The sequence below is a fragment of the Hyperolius riggenbachi genome, chromosome 9, assembly GCF_040937935.1.
Source record: "Hyperolius riggenbachi isolate aHypRig1 chromosome 9, aHypRig1.pri, whole genome shotgun sequence".
Taxonomy (NCBI): Eukaryota; Metazoa; Chordata; class Amphibia; order Anura; family Hyperoliidae; genus Hyperolius; species Hyperolius riggenbachi.
Genome location: NC_090654.1, coordinates 71,726,527 through 71,750,445, shown reverse-complemented (window position 1 = coordinate 71,750,445; position 23,919 = coordinate 71,726,527). Strand labels below are relative to the sequence as shown.

The following is a 23,919-nucleotide window of genomic DNA, read 5'->3' as shown; positions in this document are numbered from 1 at the left end:
TTTGTACTACCTGTGGTGAAGAAGAACCCTAGAACCTGATGGGGGGAGGTGGGCATTGTTGACAGCTGGCCTTATGCAGTGAGAAGTACAAATATGTCCCTGTCTGCTACCCTTACCTGGCTTGTAGTGCTCAGTGTATTATACTGCAGATACAAACCCACATCCACAGCAAGGACTTTTCTTCCTTTAGGCTTTGTTTACATAATAAAATATACAATAATACAATACAATAACATTTCTATAGCGCTTTTCTCCCATAGGACTCAAAGCGCTTAGGCTCTCTCAGATTCAGTAATTAGTAGGATGAAGTATTCACACAACAAAAGTTCTATTTCTGCAAATGGCAAACTGAACAGGTAGGTTTTCAGTCTGGATCTAAACACGTCCAGGGATGGAGCTGTCCTGATCTGTTGAGGTAAGGAGTTCCAAAACGTAGGGGCAGCATGACAGAAGGCTCTGGGACCAAAAGTTTCCAAGTGGACTTGGAAACTTTTGGTACATCTAAAATAAAAAACGCCAGCGGTTTTCTATTTTTTGGCGCATTTTTTTTTGTAGTGCCCCCCGGCCACCTGCGTGCTGCATTTTTGGGCAGGCGTTTTGTAAGCGCTTTTTTGGGGGTGATTTGCGATTTTTAGCTAGTTTTTGGCCAGATTTAAAGAGCCCCTTGCCTAAACACTTCCCATTGAAATAGTCACGGAACAAACAGCGCAAACGCAATCGCCTCATAAAGCGATTTTGTGAGTGTTCTGCGCTTTTCCTATACCTTCCAATGTAGCAAAATCGCCCCAAAAATGGTGCAGGCAGTGCTTTCGTCACCAGAAAGCAGACAAAACGTGCTGATATGAACAGTCCCATAAGGTATCATTGCACAAGCGCTTTTAGGGCGATTTTGAAAATCACCGGCGCTGAAAAAAATAGCAAAAAAACGCCCTAGGTTTGAACAAGCCCTTAGTAAATGCAGGACTGGCCACATTTGCTGAGAAAAGTGTTCAGTGCAGCTGTGTGTATACAAGACTGCAACAGCAGAAATGTAATCTTCAATAAACCAGAGCCAGGCTTGTTCAGAGATGCTCTCGATCTCTAGAAAACGTTAGTAAATGACAGCAGTTCCCCAGGCAGTGCTGGGCAGGCCTCCTGAACTTTCCTCTCCAGCGCTGAGCTCTGCCCTTTGCTTTGTACAGAGTTCAGTATTGCGCAGCAGGGCAGGGGAAGTGGTTGCAGGAGTTGAGCTGGGGTTAGCTGGGGGGGATGGAGGGAGAATAGAGTATCTGCTTACCGTAGTCCGGCTCAGGCTGGACGCTGCGAATTCTCAGATATTCCCGGAAGAGGGTAGTTGAGGGGTCCTCCTCGGAGGTTGACATCTGTAAAAATTACATTCTGTACATAAATTGTGCCAAGAACAGCTGAGAGAATGAAATGTACTGTTTACTGAGAGTTACTGGTGCCCTTACCTAACCTCGACAGCATCAAATCCTCATGTTAAAAGAGCAGAGGAAATCAGCAGCAAAAGAACTACAAGTCCCAGCATGCCTTGATATTCCTACATTAAGCTATGACCACAGCATAAATGTAAATGCTCCTGTACACTCTGCAGCCATATAGCCATAGTCAAACTATAAGTCCCAGCAAGCCATGTAGGTAGGGTGACCAGGGCATTATACAACCTAATGTTCCCTTTCATGATAGGTTGATGGTATTTTAAGCTACATACAAATGTTCAAGGGCGTAGCAATAGGGGTTGCAGAGGTTGCAACCGCATCGGGGCCCTTGGGCCAAAGGGGCCCCGAAGGGCCCTCCCTCAACTACAGTATTACCTCTCTATTGGTCCTGTGCTCATAATAATCACTTCTGTAGATACTTTGAATAGTAGTAATCATTAACAAACTGTTCCCCATCCCCTTCTTGCACCTCTGACACTGTAGTTGCCATTGGCAGGTTTTGGTGCGTCGTATCAATTGTTATGTATAGAGTGCTTGGGGGGCCCCATTGTAAAATTTGCATCGGGGCCTACAGCTCCTTAGCTACACCACTGCAAATGTTACTTGCACTGCACAGGTGTCCACATCTCCTCTGTGCCCTAGACAGCTGCCTGTATTGCCTACCTATAGTCAACCTGCTTTATTCTTTTTTACTTCTACCACAAATAATTTTTGAGTGTGACCTCCATTGCACTCAGCGAATAAACTAATTCTGATTATAACAGTAATAGATCTTTGAATCCTCTGCAGAACTGGCTTTGATCGCTAAAGAACTACAAGTCCCAGTATGCCCCATGTCAGAACTACTGCATTCACTTTTACATTGTGGCAAATGCATTTCAGACCTTTTCTATCTAAAAAAAACAACATAATACAGTTATATATGTAGTTATATGTCATTCAATCCCTGGGCTGCACAGAAATGTCTAGTCTCCCACTCAGTGCAATGTACTTTATCAATGTGACCCCTAAATTTGCAACTCCACCCCATGAAGGCAGCAGTGGCGTAGCTATGGAGCTCGGGGCCCCGGTGCGAGTTTTACATTGGGCCCCCCAAGGCACTCTATAAAAAACACTTGATACGGCGTAACAAAATCTACAGTATTAGAGGTGCAAGAAGGGGATGGGGAACAGTGTGTTAATGATTACTACCATTCAAAGCTTCTATAGAAGTGATTATTACCACCACAGGACCTATAAACAGCTTACACTTTGGTTTAGAAAGGGCCCCATGGGGCCCCTCTGGCCCAAGGGCCCCGATGCGGTCGCTACCGCTGCAACCCCTATTGCTACGCCCCTGGAAGGCAGTCAGCCACACACTTTAAGAGTTCCCCATCCAGAAAAAGACTGTAATATCGATGATCAATGCCACCTCCCCCTACAGTTGTTTCCTTGTCGCTGCCGACAACCAGTTCCCAGTGTCACAACTCAGACAACTGCCACACTGTGTCCCCAGCTGTGCAGAGCCCAGCCACCTCCTCCAATGCAATGCTCAGCCCTGTCCCCAAAGAGAATCCAGAACCGTCCCTCCAGTGTCACAACTGTCACCGACCCCATACTCACTGCTTCAGCCGGAGTGATCACTGCTCCACCCACTGCTCAACTCTAAATACACAGCCAGGCAGACGTCACCAATCCATCCCGAGCTCATCCATCTGCAGACTCTCCTAGGCTGACCAATCCATCCAAAGCTCATCCATCTGCAGACTGGGATAAACTGAAATGCAGAGCAGAGGGATGTAGGTAATACAGCAATAGCTCCCAACTGACCCTTTTTTGGAGGGACAGTCCCTCTTTGGGAGCCCTGTCCCTCTTTCCTCCTCATTTGTCCCTTCTCTTTCGAGACTTTGTCCCTCTTTCTATGTAAATATATATATCTTTTTTACTAAAAAATGTATTTGATTGACCCTAAACTTTATTCTTATCCTTTAAAGAGACTCCGTAACAAAAATTGCATCTTGTTTTTTATCATCCTACAAGTTCCAAAAGCAATTCTAATGTGTTCTGGCTTACTGCAGCACGTTCTACTATCACCATCTCTGTAATAAATAAACTTATCTCTCTCTTGTCAGACTTGTCAGCCTGTGTCTGGAAGGCTGCCAAGTTCTTCAGTGTTGTGGTTCTGTGATGCATCTCCCCCCTCCAGGCCCCTCTCTGCACACTGTGCTGGTACCTGCATATGACCCTCTCTGCACACTACCTGTGTATTATTTAGAATAGTGCAGCTTCTCTCTGTTCTATTATCTTTTACAAGCTGGATAAATCCTCCTCTGAGCTGGCTGGGCTTTCACATACTGAGGAATTACATACAGGCAGATCTGTCTGCACTCTGCAGGAAGAAACAGCCTGACACTTCAGTGGAAGATAGCTGCAGGGGGAAAGAAACACACAAATGATCTCTTGAGATTCAAAAGGAAGGGTGTATACAGCCTGCTTGTGTATGGATGTATTTTCTATGTGTGGACATACTGTACATCAACCTACTTCCTGTTTTGGTGACCATTTTGTTTGTTTATAAACAAACTTTTTAAAACGTTTTTTAACCACTTTTAATGCAGCGAGGAGCGGCGAAATTGTGACAGAGGGTAATAGGAGATGTCCCCTAACGCACTGGTATGTTTACTTTTTTGCGATTTTAACAATACAGATTCTCTTTAAAGGAGTTCTTTCGCGAAAAAAGTAGACAGTTAAAAAATGTGACAGATGACAGGTTTTGGGCCAGTCCATCTTTTTAAGGGGGATTCTCATGGCTTTCTTTGTTTTCAACAGCATTTCCTGAACAACAGTTGCAAAATCTAACTGACATAATAGTGTGCAAGTGGTTAGGGAGGCCGGCTGGTATCTTGCTATTTTGGCAGTTAACCACCTTAGCGGTATGGACGAGCTCAGCTCGTCCATTACCGCCAGAGGGTGCCGCTCAGGCCCTGCTGGGCCGATTTTGATGAAATAAAGTGCAGCACACGCAGCCGGCACTTTGCCAGCCGCGTGTGCTGCCTGATCGCCGCCGCCGCTCGTCGCCATGGCGACGAAGTAAGCAAAACACGGAAGGCCGCTCATTGCGGCCTTCCGTGTTACTTTTGGCTGCCGGAGGCGATCAGTTGGCTGCATGAAATTGTTTTTTTTTTATTTAAAAAAAACCCTCCCGCAGCCGCCCTGGCGATCTTAATAGAACGCCAGGGTGGTTAAACTGCTGTTCAGGAAATGCTGTTGAAAACAAAGAAAGCCCTGAGAATCCCCCTTAAAAAGATGGACTGGCCCAAAACCTGTCATCTGTCACATTTTTTAAAGGGACTCCGAGCTCAGCGAAAAAAGTAAAGTTGTACTCACCAGGGTCTTTCTCCAGCCCAGTGCTGGTCGGGAGGTCCCACGCCGGCGTCCTGGCTCCTCTCCTTCACCCCGCTCCGGTATGGCTGACAGGCCGCAGCCCGGGCGACACTCGGTGGAGTGTCGGGCTGCAGCTTCCGCGTATGACGCGGATTACGTCACACGCCGGCCGCCTCGCGTCATCACGGCGGCCGGCGTGAAAGTACTGCGCATGCGCGATTAAAGCGCGCATGCGCAGTACTTTCACGCCGGCCGCCGTGATGACGCGAGGCGGCCGGCGTGTGACGTAATCCGCGTCATACGCGGAAGCTGCAGCCCGACACTCCACCGAGTGTCGCCCGGGCTGCGGCCTGTCAGCCATACCGGAGCGGGGTGAAGGAGAGGAGCCAGGACGCCGGCGTGGGACCTCCCGACCAGCACTGGGCTGGAGAAAGACCCTGGTGAGTACAACTTTACTTTTTTTGCTGAGCTCGGAGTCCCTTTAACTGCCTACTTTTTTCGCGAAAGAACTCCTTTAAATTGATATATTACTAATTTAAAAATGTTAATATGAAGGAAAATGAAGCAGGATAGAAAGGACCAGTGTGGTTTGAATTCCAAAACATGTTTTTCTTATGAAATCTTTATGATATGCGTCGTGACTAGGGGTGTGGCAGGGGCGTGATCAGGGGTGTGACAGGGGTGTGATCAGGGGTGTGGCTTAAGTGTCTCTTTCTCATCTCAAAAACTTGGGCGGTATGATACAGCTGTATGCAGAAGTGTGACATTGACAAATCTTGTTAGTCACTTCTCTGCCTGTGATGATGATGATTATATTACTGTATTATTATTAGTGGTAGTAAGTAGAGATGACCAGTGGCATGTAAGCAATTTGGTTTGAGTGCATATTTAATGCAAATTGTTCAAAATTAGATTTATGTGTACGCTGAAAAGGGGTGCCACGGTAATTTGGGCGCGAGGGGAAACCGCTAGTAGAATATTGGTAAAATTACGAATTTGTGATTTAAATGAGGCTTAATTGCCTCCGGTGTGTGGCAGTGAAACAAGGGTTTATTTACCAATAAGTCTGGCGTATACTGTGCGCTCCAAACAGTTTGCACATGTCCTAGGACGAAGTGCTTGTAGTGAGGCTTGCAACGCATCCAATAGGACGCGTGCAAGCTTTTTGGAGCGCACGGTATACGTCAGACTTATGGGTAAATAATGCCTTGTTTCACCGCTGCACACCTGAGGCAATTAAGCCTCATTAACCTAATTTAAATCACAAATTCGAGTGCTTAAAGTGATGAAATCTATTTTCTAAATTATAATAATAAATAGCAGCCTTTTTTTTCAGCTGCATGATGACAAATATAAAATATTTTACATTCCTTTCATAGTGCTGTGCTGGGACAGATTCCGGCAGACTGGTGGAGTAGGTGGTGTTCGGCAAAGGAGGAATTGCTAATGGCTGCCACCTGTATAACCCTAGTTATGGAGAGGGAAGGGTGAAAAGCATGCTCTGAAATGCTCATAGGCTTGAAGGAGTGTTTAGTTATCTTTGTATGTGTCAGTGTGGTGCAACTAAATATTTTTGAATTAAAAAAATGTTTGGTTTGGGTCCGCTTGAAGCACTTGTAATAAGCTCTGGTGAGCCCATCGCTGCTAGCCAATACCGATAGTAGAATATAAGTAATAACTTAACCCTTTTCTCACACTAACCATCTTTCTACCTTCTCCTAACTAGTAATGGTCATGTCTAGGAGAACTCATGGAGAAGCATGTGATTTGTTTGATCAGCTGATAGATTTGCAGAGCTCTTATTTTCTGTGATCACATGCTGCTCTAGCACATGATCATGTGTAGCAAATGAGAGACCTACTGTACATACCTATCACCTGACCAAACTGATCACATTTTTTCACGTGTTCTTAGACATGACCATCACCACTCCTAACACTAACCTAACACCCCCTTCTATCCCCTTTTCTGATCTCTGTGGCTCAATTTCCGCTAAAGACTCCCTCTGCCGATACCTTCTCTGCAGAGGGAAAAGTACCAGGGAACCCCTGCAAAGTCCTTAAAGCTAACCCAAGGCGACATGTGACATGAAGAGGTAAACATGTGTATGTACAGTATAAAACATTAATAACCAGTTGTGGTTTTTTTGCTGCCTGAAAGAGTTAATTTTCATCCATGTAAGTGACAGCTTCTCTCTTGTCGGTACATTGTTAGGAATATAGTAAATCTCACTGATAAGGAAATTACAGCCATAAATGTTTTCCTGGCAGAATACAACTTCTGAGGGCAGGGGAGAGATAGAAAAAGGCCAAAAGTCCATGTATTTTAACTCTGGGACACTTAATAGGCTGCCACTGATTAGAGACAGAAAAATATTCAATCTACTTTTAGAGATGGGCCGAACGTTTCGCCGGCGAACTTTGGTGGTTCGTGTTCGCCTGCAGCAGGCGAACTTTTGCGGAAGTTCGATTCGCCCCATAATGTACTATGAGGGTCAACTTTGACCCTCTGCATCCCAGTCAGCAGGCACATTGTAGCCATTCAGGCTACACTAAGCCCTGGAGCCCCCCCCCCCCCCCCCCCCCCCCCCCTTATATAAGGCAGGCTCGCCGGCCATTACACTCACTCGTGTGCCTGCTAGAAACAGACTAGGGACAGCTGCTGCAGACTTGTTCTCCATGGGACAGATTAGTTAGGTTCTTGGCTGCTTAGCTTGCTCCTGGCTGATTATTATTGCTTTTATAGCACCCCTCAACAGCTCTTTTCAGAGCTAATCCTGTACTCTTTTTTTTTCTGTGTTTCAAACTGACACTTTTGTTGCATGCACAGCCTTGCTAATTCATAGTGTGTGTGCCACTGCCAGCAGCCCAGCACATTCAGTGACTACCTGTGTGTGTGACAGGGAGCTGCACATTGTACTACCCAGTACTGCATATACCCAGTACCTGTTGCGTTTACTTAACCCACCTCATCACTGCATATACCTAGCTTTGTGTTGAGTGAACCCAGCTCACTGCATCTAACTACCTGTTGTGTGCAGTGAGCCCAGCTCACTGCATTTAACTACCTGTTGTGTTGAGTGAACCCAGCTCACTGCATCTAACTACCTGTTGTGTTGAGTGAACCCAGCTCACTGCATCTAACTACCTGTTGTGTTGAGTGAACCCACCTCACTGCATATAACTACCTTTACTGTTGAGTGAACCCACCTCACTGCATCTAACTACCAGTGTGTTCAGTGAACCCAGCTCACTGCATCTAACTACCTGTTGTGTTCAGTGAACCCACCTCACTGCATATACCTAGCTGTTGTGTTGAGGTGAACCCACCTCACTGCATATAACTACCTTTACTGTTGAGTGAACCCACCTCACTGCATCTAACTACCTGTTGTGTTCAGTGAACCCAGCTCACTGCATCTAACTACCTTTACTGTTCAGTGAACCCACCTCACTGCATCTAACTACCTTTACTGTTCAGTGAACCCACCTCACTGCATCTAACTACCTGTTGTGTTGAGTGAACCCACCTCACTGCATATAACTACCTTTACTGTTCAGTGAACCCACCTCACTGCATCTAACTACCTGTTGTGTTCAGTGAACCTAGCTCACTGCATCTAAGTACCTTTACTGTTTAGTGAACCCACCTCACTGCATCTAACTACCTTTACTGTTCAGTGAACCCACCTCACTGCATCTAACTACCTGTTGTGTTGAGTGAACCCACCTCACTGCATATAACTACCTTTACTGTTCAGTGAACCCACCTTACTGCATCTAACTACCTGTTGTGTTGAGTGAACCCACCTCACTGCATATAACTACCTGTTGTGTTGAGTGAACCCAGCTCACTGCATTTACCTAGCATCCCCCGAGATGAACAAAATAGACAAACCAGGTAGAGGAAGAGGTAGAGGCAGACCCAAAGGAAGGCCACCAGGCACCGGCAGGCTGTGAATATACGGCCGTTACTCTGTCTGTTCGTCATTTAGAAATGTGATAATGTATATTTTGTAACTCGTTTTTTAGCACTATGGCACTCTAGCACTGAGCACTTTCACTCCTGACGAAATTTCCAATTTAGGAAATGAAACATGTCGAGTTTTGTGTAGAGTAACTTAAGTTAGGACTGGGAAAAGGGGTGGATGGTCCTTTGAACCAATGATACTTACCACCCTTCCCAGACATCACTTTCTATGTATATGACAAACCTAGGTCATTTTTAATGCAGACTTAATAAAAGTTAAATTTTACTAACTAGTCCTCTCCGATTAGGGTAACTGTGTTATATATTAAGAATCAGGGGTGTTTTTTGTGTTGAGTGAACCCAGCTCACTGCATTTACCTAGCATCCCCCGAGATGAACAAAATAGACAAACCAGGTAGAGGAAGAGGTAGAGGCAGACCCAAAGGAAGGCCACCAGGCACCGGCAGGTCTGTGTGAGGTGTGAGGTGGTGTTGCTGTGATTTCGTGCGGACCTGGCCCAAAATACAGTGCTCAGAAGAAGGCACGTGCCATCCCTTCCCAAAATTGTGAGGACGTGCTTGAGTATTTAACACAGAACATCTCATTTCCCGTAGCCACCAGCGCTACAACAAGCACCACATCCGCTGCATTTGACACTTCGCAGGAGTTATTTAGTGAAATCACTGATTCCCACCCACTACTGCAACAACAAGAAGAAGACGCAGGTACACCACCTCATACGTCTGAGTTAGGTGGTGTTAGTATGGACGTAACGTGTGAGGAGGGGGATGATGAACCACCTGAAGTTGGTGCAGTTGAGGAGGTGTCTGAGTAAAGCGAAGCTGGGCAGGAGGATTATGATGACGATTATACGGATGCCACGTATGTTCTCAGTAGAGGAGATGACCAAGGGGACAGTTCAGAGGGGTAGTCAGAGAGGAGTAGGAGGAGACGACTCCATGATAGAAGCAGAGGGAGCTCGTCCTCAGAAACAGCTGGGGGCAGTGTCCGGTGCCATGTATCGCCAGCTATGGCCAGCCAGCCAACATGCCCTTCAACGTCAGCTGCTGATGCCACCGTAGCGCCATCACCCCAGGGGGAGGGCTCAGCGGTTTGGAAATTTTTTAACACGTGTGTCTCAGATCGGGGCAAAGCCATCTGTTCTCTCTGCCAGCAAAAATTGAGCCGTGGAAAGGCCAACTCTCACGTAGGGACAAGTGCCTTACGAAGGCACCTGGAGAAAAGGCACAAACAGCTATGGCAAGAACACCTGAGGAAAAGCAGCACCCCTCAAAAGACAAGCCACCCTCCTTCTCCTCTTACTCCTTCAGGTGCATCGTCTTCATCCGCTTTCTCCCTTGCACCTTCACAGCCACCCTCCTTCACACCGCCTCTTCCCTTGAGCGGTTCCTTCTCCTCTGCCCACAGCAGTACCCAGCTGTCCGTAAAGGAAGTATTTGAGCGTACGAAGCAAATGTCTGCCAGTCACCCTCTTGCCCGGTGTCTGACAGCTGGCGTGGTGGAACTATTAGCTCTCCAGCTATTGCCATACAAGCTGGTGGAGTCAGAGGCTTTCCGTAAATTTGTGGCCATTGGGACACCGCAGTGGAAGATACCAGGCCGCACTTATTTTTCACGAAAGGTCATACCCAAACTGCACCGGGCAGTTGAGAGGCAAGTGGTGTCATCTATTGCGAAGAGCGTTGGGTCAAGGCTCCACCTGACCACGGATGCCTGGTCTGCCAAGCACGGGCAGGGCCGCTACATTACGTACACAGCCCATTGGGTCAACCTGGTGACCGATGGCAGCAAGCAGGGAGTACGTGGCTGCACAGCGGACCGACTTGTCACACCTCCACGGCTTGCAGGCAGGCCTCCAGCCACCTCCTCTCCGCCTGCTACCACCTCTTCGCTGTCGTCATCCTCCTCCTCCTCCTTGGCTGGTGCCGCGATCTCCTCTCCAGCTACACAGCCCCCGCACCCCAGGGCCTATGCTGCATGCCAGGTATGACGGTGTCACGCAGTGTTAGACATGTCTTGCCTCAAAGCGGAGAGTCACACTGGAGCAGCTCTCCTGGCTGCTCTTAACACACAGGTGGAGCAATGGCTGACCCCGCACAAGCTTGAGATCGGCAACGTGGTGTGTGACAACGGCAGCAATCTCATTTCCGCGTTGAATTTGGAAAAGCTGACACACGTACCCTGCATGGCACATGTGCTGAATCTGGTCGTGCAAAGATTTGTGTCCAAGTACCCAGGCTTAGAGGACGTCCTGAAGCAGGCCAGGAAGTTGTGTGGGCATTTCAGGCGCTCTTACACGGCCATGGCACGCTTTGCGGACATTCAGCGTAGAAACAACTTGCTGGTGAGACACCTGATTTGCGATAGCCCGACTCGCTGGAATTCCACCCTGCTGATGTTCTCTGCTAGATCAGGAGAAAGCCGTCACCCAGTACCTGTACCATTACAGTACAAGGACACAATCTGGGAGGATGGGGATGTTGTGGCCCAACAACTGGACACTGATGCGAAATGCATGCAGGGTCATGGAGCCCTTTGAGGAGGTGACCAAACTGGTGAGTCGCGCTGAGGGCACCATCAGCGACTTGATCCCCTACGCCTACTTCCTGGAGCGTGCCGTGCATAGAGTGGTGGATAAAGCTGTGGAGAAGCGTGAACGAGAACAGTTACAGCAGCAGGAGTCGTGGGAGCGATTTACATCCGAACCCGATGTTTCCACAACACCTGCGGCAGCACAGACAGGGGAGGAGGAGGAGGAAGAAGAGGAGTCATCTGGGGAAGGAGAGGAGTCAGACTCTGATGATGATGATGAGGAAGGTGTTTCTGTGGAGGAGGAAGAGGCGGCGGAAGAAGAACAACCGCGGCAGCCGTCACAGGGGGCTTCTGCTGCTCCACGTTCCCGTGGTATTGTTCGTGGCTGGGGGGAGGAAGAGGAGTTGCGTCCCATCACTGAGGAAGAGCAAGAGGAGATGGAGAGTACGTCTGCATCCAGCTTTGTGCAAATGGCCTCTTTCATGTTGTCCAGCCTGTTGAGGGACCCCCGTATCGAAAAACTCAAGGCGAATGACTTACTGATGTACTGGGTGGCCTTGCTACTAGACCCTCGGTACAGGCACAAAGTGGCGGACCTGTTACCAACTCAACACAAGGCAGAAAGGATGCAGCACTTGCAGAACAAGCTGTCGATGATGCTTTACAATGCGTTTAAGGGTGATGTGGCTGCACAACGCAATCAAGGTACCACTGGCAGTAACCCTCCTCCTCCCAAGTCCACGCAGGCAAGGACAGGACGCTCCAGCGAACTCAGGGTGATGTCGGACATGTGGACATTCTTTAGTCCAACTCCTCGCCATAGTCCTTCCGGATCCACCCTCCACCAACGCCTGGACCGGCAGGTAGCCGACTACCTGGCCTTGAGTGTGGATGTAGACACTGCGAGCAGCGACGATGTACCCTTGGACTACTGGTTGCGCAGGCTTGACCTGTGGCCAGAGCTGTCCCAATTTGCCATACAACTTCTCTCTTGCCCTGCCGCAAGCGTCCTGTCAGAAAAGACCTTCAGTGCAGCTGGAGGCATTGTCACTGAGAAGAGAAGTCGCCTAAGTCACGACAGTGTTCAGTACCTGACCTTTATCAAAATGAATGAGGAATGGATCACGGAGGGCTACTGCACGATCGAAGACTAAGTCAGTCCCCACACACAGCATCTCTGCCTGCAGGCCACTTGCCTTCTCCGCCACCACCAACAGGGTCCAGGACTCTAGGCGGATTCCTGAATTTTTAAGGCCGCTGCTAGCAGTGGCCGCTACACTAATTTTTCTGGTGCGTGTACATGCCTGCCTAATTTTTCTGGCTGCACTGCGAGCGGCTGCAACAAAAAAACAAAAGGCATGTACATGTGCCCATCCCCCTTCGTGATCATTACCTTGCCGCGGTGAAGGGGCTTGCGTATCACAATGAAGCAATGACCGCCGGCTATTTGAGTGTCTCGGGTGGAGTTGGGACACAAAAGATAATAAGGTCGTTGCTTCATTGTGGTCAGACCAAATTTGATCAGCTGGACAGTCACTGTTGTTCTACCATTGAGCTACCACAGCCCGGCGACCATATGGGCTTGAAAACCACTCTCGCCACGGTGCGCACCAGTCCAGCACGGCCATCACTACATAAACAGCTGTTTGCGGTGCGTTACACAGTGAGTTTGGTGTATCAGTGTGAAGCAGAACTCTAATTACACTCCCTGATTGATGTATACACATGCAAGATGTTTTAAAGCATGTTAGGCCTGCAATTTAGCATTCAATGTGATTTCTGCCCTTAAAACGCTGCTTTGTGTCACATCCAGATTTTTCCCCGGGACTTTGGCCATGTATCCCACTCCGCCATGCCCCCCTCCAGGTGTTAGACCCCTTGAAACATCTTTTCCATCACTTTTGTGGCCAGCATATTTTTTTCTATTTTTCAAAGTTCGCATCCCCATTGAAGTCTATTGCGGTTCGCGAACTTTTCCGCGAACCGAACCTTCCGCGAAGGTTCGCAAACCTAAAATCGGAGGTTAGGCCCATCTCTATCTACTTTGTAAACGTTTAAATAAATATGGGATATCCAACAAAAAAAGTCATTTTTAGGAGTTTATTTTCACCTTGGGTTCACTTTCACCTCTGGTCCACCCTGGTTGAGAAATCCTGGGCTAGGTTCACATGAGGAGCAATGGGGACGGGACATTATAGACAATAGAACATTATATTGACCTTACTGCGTGTTTGAGAACAATGTTATTTGCATAGTAATTTACACAAAGTAGAAATGATCATATTTCACAAGAGAACATCCAAGAAGAGGCTGGAGATGTTACATGTGGTGTCCGTTGGTAGGAACACCGCAAGAGCGTTGGTGTGAAGCTAGTCATGGACATCCATGTGCTTCTTTTCACATATATTTCCCAGTCATTGCCATGGTAATGAGAAGGACAGGAAAGCATCAGTGTTTAATGGTGATGTAAAACATGCCCCTGGATTATTGGTTTGGGTTAGATGTACATAAACAACAGGCTGCTGTACAGGATGTTACACATGGAAAATATTCAAAAGAACCTGGCCTGAGTGGGGGGGGGGGGGGGTATTACCTTAGAGCAGACAAAGCTTCACCACCTTTGGAATAACCGGCAATAATCCGGACAGCCGGTGCTCGCCGTCCAGCAGGTACACCACTCCTGCAATCAACCAGCAGTATTGTAAAGAAGGACATGGCACTAAGAAGCTGTTGCAGCGACAAGCTGTATTAGGGCTGGTGCACACCAAGTGTTTTTGGTAGCGTTTTCAAAACCGCTGCCGCCTGTGAAAATGATTGATTAATGTATCTCAATGGGCTGGTGCACACCAGCGGTTTGAGGTTTTTAGCAAACCGCAAACGTGGCTCCTGCAGCATTTTTGCAGTTTGCAGATGCGTTTCTGCCTCAATGTAAAGTATAGGAAACGCTCAAACCGCTCTGAAAAACTCTAGATCAGAGCGGTTTTCCAGGCGTTTTTGTTACAGAAGCTGTTCAGTAACAGCTTTACTGTAACAATATCTGATATCTGCTACACAAAAACGCTCCAGAAAAAGCTAGGCATGTTTAGAAAATCTCTCTAAACATGCCTAGAATCGCTCTGAAAATCTGCTTCAAAAACTTCTAGGGTTTTGCGGATCTGCTAGAGGTTTTTGGTGTGCACTGGGCCTTAGAGCTTAGTGAACACACAACATGTTTTGGGCGGAGCACTTGAGGAAGGGCCCTGCCCGAAACATGTTGTGTGTGTGTTCACTAGCTCTAATACAGCGTGTCGCTGCAACAGCTTCTGAGTTCTATGTCCTTCTTTACAACACTCCTGGGTGGAGGGAAGCGTTATATTTGTAGAAACAATGGGCAGAAAGGTCACTACGAATAATCATTATGCTCTGGCAGACACTCTGTAAATCATTTTGTTGATACAGTGTAACAAATGGCCATTTATATATCACACGTTGGCAATCATTGCAGAAATCTCTAACACATTAGACTTTGGAAGCGAGGGCAGTGTTCATGCTCCCGTTTGGCATTACCCTTTCTATGTTGTACAGAGAGTCCCCCAATTACATTCGCTGCACAGAGCCCCCTCTCAAGGAAACAAAGTGTGACTCCACCTTCACACAAAGAAATGAAGACAACTTCCTTACGGATAAATATCTGCATTGAAGGCAGCGTTCGGCAAACATTTATAAACTTGACTTATCTTTCGCATTCTGCAGACTTTCACCTGATGGCCCCAGAAGACACAGAATAGGGAGTGCCTGTACATGGGCTGTGATCAGACGTTTGGCATCTAAAAAAACACATTCATCTGTGAACAGCTCTACCTCCATAAATGAAGCCTGTAACTGAGATGCAACATTTTAAAGAGTTACATACTTCAAGTGTTGCCATGACCGTGAGGAAGCATAATGCGACGTCCTGAAATTCATGGCAGACTGTGGGCTGAATTAGAAAGATAGAGTTATTAACTTTAAAGGAGTACTGTAGGGGGTAGGGGAAAAAGAGTTGAACTTACCTGGGGCTTCTAATGGTCCCCCGCAGACTTCCTGTGCAGCCACTCGCCGATGCTCTGGACCCCGCCTCTGGTTAACTTCTGAAATTTCCAACTTTAAAGTAAGAAAACCACTGCGCATGCGCTGCCCATGTTCTTGCTCGCGCTGACGTCACCAGGAGCGTACTGCGCAGGCACAGACCGTACTGGGCCTGCACAATACACTCCTGGTGATGTCAGCAGGAGCAAGGATGCGGCCGAGCAGGCACAGTGGTTTTCTGACTTTAAAGTCGGAAATTCCAGAAGTGAACCGGAGGCGGGCCCCGGAGCATCGGTGAGTGGCTGCACGGGCACAGGACATCTGTGGGGGACCATCAGAAGCCCCGGGTAAGTTCAACTCTTTTTCCCCCTACGCCCCTACAGTACGCCTTTAAGTGTTTCTCTTGGAAAAACCTAGAATCCTTTATCTGGAAATATGTCTATATATAAAGCGAAGTATATTACGTTCATTAGTGTTACCACGTGTAGTCTAGCAGCAAAAGATACAGACAGCGTTTCCTCTTATTTCCAACCTTTTCACTAAAAGTTTGAAGCTTGTGACTCATGCTGCCAGCTCACATTTCTGGTCAACGAAACAGAGTGAAGCCTCAACCTACAGTCAGTTCTATAAATATTGGGACATCAACACCATTCTGACATTTTTGTCTCTATATACAACCACAATGGATTTAAAATGAAATGAACACAATAGACTTGAGGTGCTAACAGTTAGCACCCTGGTGAAAAGCCCCTTATCACACCTAAACTCAGTTTAGGCGTGATAAGTTCAGGCATGATAAGTTTAGGCGTGATAAGTTTAGGCATGATAAGTTTCAGCACCAACTGGGTTAGCACCGCAGTGCACAGCTGATCAAAAGTTTTGCGCTAGCAAAGTCTGATGCACTTCGCATAGAGTTTAATGGTGCTGCTTTGCGTGCGGGACTTTGCGCCCGATCTAAACTTATCTAAACTTATTACGCCTAAACTTATTTATCACACCTAAACTTATCACGCCTAAACTGGCTTTTCACCAGCGTAGTACAATGGTTATCACGCCTAATGTCTTTTACTGGGTTAACACCGCTTTGTGAATCAAGCCCAATGTGCTTTAACTGAAGACTGTCAGCTTTAATTTGAGGGTATTTACATCCAAATTAGGTGAACGGTGTAGTAATGACAACAGTTTGCATATGTACCTCCCACTTGTTAAGGGAGTAAAAATAATGGGACACAAAAAAAATTATAAATAAAACTTTCACTTTTTGATACTTGGTTGCAAATCCTTTGCAGTCAATTACAGCCTGAAGCCTGGAGCGCATAGACATCACCATACGCTGGGTTTCATCCCTGGTGATGCTCTGCCAGGCCTCTACTGCACCTGTCTTCAGTTCCTGCTTGTTCTTGGGGCATTTTCCCTTCAGTTTTGTCTTCAGCAACTGAAATGCATGCTAAGTCGGATTCAGGTCAGGTGATTCACTTGGCCATTGCATAACATTCCACTTCTTTCCCTTCAAAAACTCTTTGGTGGCCTTTGCAGTATGCTTTGGGTCATTGTCCATCTGCACTATGAAGCGCGGTCCAATGAGTTCTGAAGCATTTGGCTTAATCCTGCTGCTTTTGTCAATGTCAACAATCAAGAAAAGACTTTATCAGAGTGAATACAGAGGGTTCACCACATGATGTAAACCAGGAGGCCAGATTAGAGTTTGCCAATGACAGATAAAAAGCCTTCATAGTTCTGCAACAACATCCTATGGGCAGATGAGACCAAAATGTACCAGAGTGATGGAAAGAAAAGAGTATGGAGAAGGAAAGTAATTGCTCATGATCCTAAACATACCACCTCATCAAACGAGCGGAAGTTAAGAGAATCGAGTGGAAAAACGATCGAGCGGAGAATGAATCGGAAAAAACGTATTGTGTGTGTAATGATCGCTGCTGCAGCAGCTATTGCTGGAAGTAGTGCTGCAGCTCAGGCAGTTCTGATGTCTTTCCATGCAAGCTGCATAGGTTTGTCTGTCTTTCCCTGCTGTCAGCTTGTGACTGATTATCATTCACCTGTGTGGGAATCTGCATGTCTGCTCCCATTGGATGACCTCAGTATAAAGATCTGCTTCCTGCAGGGTTTCCTTGGGTTTTCATAGCTTCAGCTTAAGCCTGTCTTGCTGTCGCTTTAGCCCCGATCGTGTTTCTTGTTATAAAGATACTTTGCTGGTCTTTGCATCATATATTGGTTCATTGCCAATATATATGCATACCAGCACGTTTATTATTTTCCTTGTATTTGTGTTACGTTGATATATCAGTGTTGCTGATATATACGTACACGAACTGTTTATTTCCTGTGTTCAGTTAGTCAGTTTTCCAGCACGTTTTGGTAGTTTGCGCGTACCGTGAACACCCGTGCTGAGCTAGTTATCCTGTTCCTGGTCCTGTTTGTGGATTGCGTTCATCTCTGCGAAGAGATAACGAATCCTTCTGAATCCTGTTCTGTTCCTGTTTGTGGATTGCATTCATCTCTGCGAAGAGATAACGAATCCTTCTGAATCCTGTTCTGTTCCTGTTTGTGGATTGCATTCATCTCTGCGAAGAGATAACGAATCCTTCTGAATCCTGTTCTGTTACCGTTTGTGGATTGCGTTCATCTCTGCGAAGAGATAGCGAATCCTTCTGAGTCCTGTTCCCTGTGTTACTCCATTCCTAGTCAGCGTTCCTGCTTATGTCATATATCGGTTCATTGCCGATATATACATATGTTAGTCAGACGTTACAAATAGTTTCATTGATAGCTGTAATTGTAATACGCTAGGAAAACATACTTATTGTATATTTATCTGTGTTACGTTCATCTATCTTAATCCTGCTATTTTCTGACTGCCCTGTCCTGTCTTTGTGAGGCACGCCATCGCCGCATCGCATTGGCTGCCTCATTCCAGTCTGTCTGGTTTTGGACGCTTGCTGTCGCTAAGTAGCCTCTAGCTAGCAAGCGTTCATTCTGTCTACCTGTCCTGATCTCCTCAGTTCTGGTTTATGCGCTCAGCGCTACTTTGCGCTGAGACGTTATAACGAAAGCATTGTTTGTGGCTGTCAGATCTGCACCGGCTCTGTGCGCCACAATCTCCTATTGGAGTCAGTCCTCCCCTCCACTATACTAGGGATAGCCTGTTTCCTTGTGCTAGTGTGTGTACCTCCTCCACGCCAGCTCATGCGTTGCATGCTGACTGTGGAGAATACACCACCAAGCGTCACATTATGAAAACCCCATTACCAATCCCCATTGTGGGGGGGAGTCCCAGAAAGTATGACACTGTTAATTATGGTTCCTGTTCCTTTAAGAAATTTGAAGAACTTAGCTCTGAAACAGAAAATGAGTTTTTCTCTGAATGTGCCAGGTTCCTGGCCAATCCTGATCTCCAAGCGACTCCTGTTTCAACCTGGGCACTCCAACTAAGTTATATTTTGTTTAAAGGGGAATTATTCCAGTGGGCATTTGATGTTCTCAATCATTCCGATTTGAAAGATAGACCGCTGGAATTTCTAGCGTTTGTGATCCATAACTGGTTGCGCATAGATCCATTGCCTTTTCCTCTTAATGAACTCCTGGCAGCAGGCCAATCAGCTGCTCCTTCAATTGCTTGCAAGAATGAGCAGCAAGCAGAAAGTGTTACTGATAATTTTCCTGCAGCTTTGAATAAATCACCAAAAACCGCCAGGTCAAAGGCAAAACGCAAACGTTCTAAGAAACGTGTCCAATCTGCAGAATCGTTATCCTTAGCGACTGAGACCTATAATGAGATTCTGCCATTAACAGATAATGAAATGCAATTGTCTTTTAGGGGAGTTAAATGGACTTATGAAACTACTAATGAACTTTCCTCCCTGGCTAGGGAAAATAAAGATTTTTGTTTAAAAGAATTATCTGAGTATGATTATGATGAGATATTACAGAGTATTGAACAAATCAACTTATTTGTGAACCAAGGGAAGTTTGCATACACTACAGTTCAACATTTGCTACAGGTATTGGAGATTCTTAAGAATAAGGAATCTGCCAATCACCTGCTAATTAACCCTATACATGTGCCTGCCACAATCATATCTGCAAACCATGATCTGCCTGTTAAGTATGCATGGGATCCTCCATTCGAGAGGGGAGAGATGGAAGCCCTGGTCTGTGAATGGAAGAATGATTCAAGTTCATTTTGTCAATTTTACAGTGCAAAAAGTGAAATGGTATTGAACGCATGCATTAAGTCAGCCTATAACCTAATAGAGGCTGGTGTGTGTAGGTATGACTGTGTGGCTCCCTTGATTGATGTGTGGGAACTGATTTTGGATGATTTTTATGTGACTCCGAATTCGCAAATTTGGCGTTCTGACCCGCCTGCTTCAGCACCTTTGGCTGATTCAGCAGGTGATTCGGAGCTCTTTTTGTGTGAAATTGAAGTTCCTGCAATTCCACCCTGTACCATGGATAACTCAGTGTTACTTCCCAGTAAAACAGAAGCCACTGATACATTCTTAACCTTGCCCTGCGCAAATTTCTCAGCAGAGAATCCAGAGGTCCTGCTGACTTCCGAGTCCAGCCTAGCCAGTACTCATGACTCTTTGTTTAGTGAAACAGACACCAGAAAAATGTTGCCTGTCTCTGCAAACACTTCTGCAGAAATTACCTGTGTTAATAAAGTTGAACTCCTGTCTGATCCAGCAGATGCGCAAACATTGTGTCTTGATCTTCCTGTTTCTACACCTCGCTCTAGTTTCGTGAATAGCTCAGAGCATCTGCTATGTGAACCTGAAATCGCAGAATTATTACCTTGTTCAGAAAATTTTCCAATAAATTTGCCCTGTACCATGAATTGTGCAGTAGATCTCTCCAATGAAACTCAGGTCACAGAATCATTATGCTGTCCAGCAGGTGCTTCCATGGTTTTGCCCTGCAATATGGACTGTTCAGTGATCCTGTCCAGTGAAGCTGTGGTCGCAGAGTCTTATGCTTCACCCAGTATTTTGGATACTTTAAACCCTCTAGCAGAGGAGGCTGAAGCACTGCTTACCTCAGTTGGTGTTGCAGTAATATTCACTTGTCTAGCAGCTGTTTTGGAATTAAAGTCTGCTCTAATAAAACTTGATGAATTTCTGCCCAGCAAAGCAGAAGCCATTGAAATATTGTCCTCGTCAGCAAGTGTGTCAGATACCTTGCCCTGTACACAGTCTGATTTAACCAATGTTGTTGAGTCCCTCTCCAGTGTTGTAACAGCCGAGGAACTCCAGCCCTGTCCTCTGAATGTTTCAGAAGTCTTGCCCTGTAACATGGATAATTCTGATTCTCTGGTCAAAATAATAGAAATCTCAGAATTTCAGTCCGGTCTGATGAGTGTTCCTGAAACCCAGCCCTGTATCCTGAAAGATTCTAGTTCTCTGGCCGCTGTGGCAGAGGTTCCAGAGTCCCCTTCCTGTCCAGGGAATTCCTCAGTTTTGCCTAGTCCAGTGGGGGCTGCTGCAATACTGACTTGTTCTGCAGCGCCTCATGAGCTCCAATCCAGTGTATTAAATGAGTCTCTGTCCAGTCCAGAGGTAGTTGTGGAGTCCCTGTCTGGTTCAGTGCATACATCAGAAGATTTGTCCTGTCTGGTTAGTGCCCCTGAATCTGATTTGTTACTGACTTTGCTGGAATCAGCGACATCTAAGTCTGATCCAGCATTCTCGTGTAAAAGTCCAGTAGTTGCGAAGTTTAGTCATGATGATTTTTTTTTGGCCAGTCCTGGTTTTGGTCCTGTCTTGGCTGACCCTGAGGCTCACAGTTCCTTGACATGCCCAGAGGTTTCTCTTGTGCCGGTGTGCCCAGATGTTCTTTGTGTGCCAGAATGCCCAAGTGTGTCTAAGGTGTTAGCGTGCTCTGATGCTTCCTTAGTGGGAACACGTTCTGATATTGCCAGTCTGCCTGCATGCCCAGAGATGGTTCTGGTCCCTGAAAGCCCTGATATTGATGTTTGTCCTTGTGGCCCTGACTCGGGAATTGCCCTAGGTTCCATAGGGGTTCTTGATGGTTCTCCATGTGAGCCTAAGGGGCATTCTGACCTATGGGGATCTCTTTGGAGCTTCAAGGTGTTCTGGGAGGTCTCTGAGAAAACTTGTCCTGGTGCCTTGGACTGGTTCAACAGTGGGTTTTGTCTTGGTAAAGACAGTACCGGTGGGCATTGCAAAGGCTTTGGCGTTTCTGAACTGTTCCTGGAAGGCGGTGGGTATCGCTCAGGGAGTTTCGGAGGGCTTTCTTCTGGAAATCATGGTTCTGATGGGTGTCACACTGGGGCTTGTAGTACTGATGGGCATGGTTCTGTAGGTTCTGGTTCTGATGGGTCCAGTCTTGTGGGGACTGATTCTGGAATTCGGTCTTGCCGGGCTGTCCCGGTCATCATGAATTATCAGTCAGACTGTTTTGTTGGAAATTTCAGTTTTGAAAAGCGTCTGGAATCCGCTTTTAAAGGCGGGGGTACTGTAATGATCGCTGCTGCAGCAGCTATTGCTGGAAGTAGTGCTGCAGCTCAGGCAGTTCTGATGTCTTTCCATGCAAGCTGCATAGGTTTGTCTGTCTTTCCCTGCTGTCAGCTTGTGACTGATTATCATTCACCTGTGTGGGAATCTGCATGTCTGCTCCCATTGGATGACCTCAGTATAAAGATCTGCTTCCTGCAGGGTTTCCTTGGGTTTTCATAGCTTCAGCTTAAGCCTGTCTTGCTGTCGCTTTAGCCCCGATCGTGTTTCTTGTTATAAAGATACTTTGCTGGTCTTTGCATCATATATTGGTTCATTGCCAATATATATGCATACCAGCACGTTTATTATTTTCCTTGTATTTGTGTTACGTTGATATATCAGTGTTGCTGATATATACGTACACGAACTGTTTATTTCCTGTGTTCAGTTAGTCAGTTTTCCAGCACGTTTTGGTAGTTTGCGCGTACCGTGAACACCCGTGCTGAGCTAGTTATCCTGTTCCTGGTCCTGTTTGTGGATTGCGTTCATCTCTGCGAAGAGATAACGAATCCTTCTGAATCCTGTTCTGTTCCTGTTTGTGGATTGCATTCATCTCTGCGAAGAGATAACGAATCCTTCTGAATCCTGTTCTGTTCCTGTTTGTGGATTGCATTCATCTCTGCGAAGAGATAACGAATCCTTCTGAATCCTGTTCTGTTACCGTTTGTGGATTGCGTTCATCTCTGCGAAGAGATAGCGAATCCTTCTGAGTCCTGTTCCCTGTGTTACTCCATTCCTAGTCAGCGTTCCTGCTTATGTCATATATCGGTTCATTGCCGATATATACATATGTTAGTCAGACGTTACAAATAGTTTCATTGATAGCTGTAATTGTAATACGCTAGGAAAACATACTTATTGTATATTTATCTGTGTTACGTTCATCTATCTTAATCCTGCTATTTTCTGACTGTCCTGTCCTGTCTTTGTGAGGCACGCCATCGCCGCATCGCATTGGCTGCCTCATTCCAGTCTGTCTGGTTTTGGACGCTTGCTGTCGCTAAGTAGCCTCTAGCTAGCAAGCGTTCATTCTGTCTACCTGTCCTGATCTCCTCAGTTCTGGTTTATGCGCTCAGCGCTACTTTGCGCTGAGACGTTATAACGAAAGCATTGTTTGTGGCTGTCAGATCTGCACCGGCTCTGTGCGCCACAATCTCCTATTGGAGTCAGTCCTCCCCTCCACTATACTAGGGATAGCCTGTTTCCTTGTGCTAGTGTGTGTACCTCCTCCACGCCAGCTCATGCGTTGCATGCTGACTGTGGAGAATACACCACCAAGCGTCACATTGTGTTCCCAGCATTAACCCTTACTCCTCAACAAATGCCACAGTCACTCCCATATAGAGCAAAACTCTAATAAACTGACTTTGTAGCTCAACTCCAGGGAACCTTTCTGTATGCATTTAACAGAACTTTATTTTAAAACCAAGTTTGCAACATAGATTATTTATTTCTCAACATCTTTCTAGCCTCGTCACTCATTTTCTAAATCCGTTATTCCCTACTAGAGAAGGCCAGCCAATCAGGCATAACAGGCCATTGGTTGGTTGAGGAGTGGGAAAGGAAAGGGGGGGGGGGGGGAAGCGCGTGACTTCAGCTGACAAAGCAATCACATTCTCACCTGTTTGCCCATGTGACTAGATGGGGGAGTGTTCAATGCTGAGAGCGAGCAGGCAACTGCTAGTCGCAGAGGAGGTAATGAGGTTCTATGAATTAGTGCTGTAGGTATTTTCACCACACATAGGGGTGTATTTATTTAGCAAATGACTGTAGCATTTTTACGGGTACTTCCAATATTGAGATGTGCACATAGCAGGACCTGCGTTACATAGGTAATGCACACATTAACACAATACCAAGCATTGTAGCATGCAGTACCTGGGTAACGTGACCGTTACGCTAATTGTGCAGCACGTGCTACCTTCAATGTCAGAAGCATTGGTAAAATTGCAGTTTGCTAAATACACCCAATACGCAAATATAAACTAATGGTTCACTTCAACACACATACA

General features: G+C 46.4%; 1 protein-coding gene across 2 annotated transcripts in view; it reads right to left on the bottom strand.

Annotated features, from left to right (window-relative positions):
* The window catches only part of ACY1 (aminoacylase 1), a 30,098-nt gene extending 26,974 nt beyond the window's left edge, over positions 1-3,124 (bottom strand). Inside the window, exons 1-2 of one of the 2 annotated variants that reach the window (XM_068253020.1) lie at positions 3,042-3,124; positions 1,277-1,361 (exon numbers count right to left, since the gene is read on the bottom strand). In XM_068253020.1, the coding sequence (XP_068109121.1) occupies positions 1,277-1,361 (85 nt within the window). In that variant the 5' untranslated portion in view covers positions 3,042-3,124. Of the gene's footprint in view, positions 1-1,276; positions 1,362-1,451; positions 1,677-3,041 lie in introns of those variants that run through there. The other variant, XM_068253021.1, reaches the window with a different exon arrangement.
* Between the last annotated feature and the right edge of the window lie 20,795 nt (positions 3,125-23,919).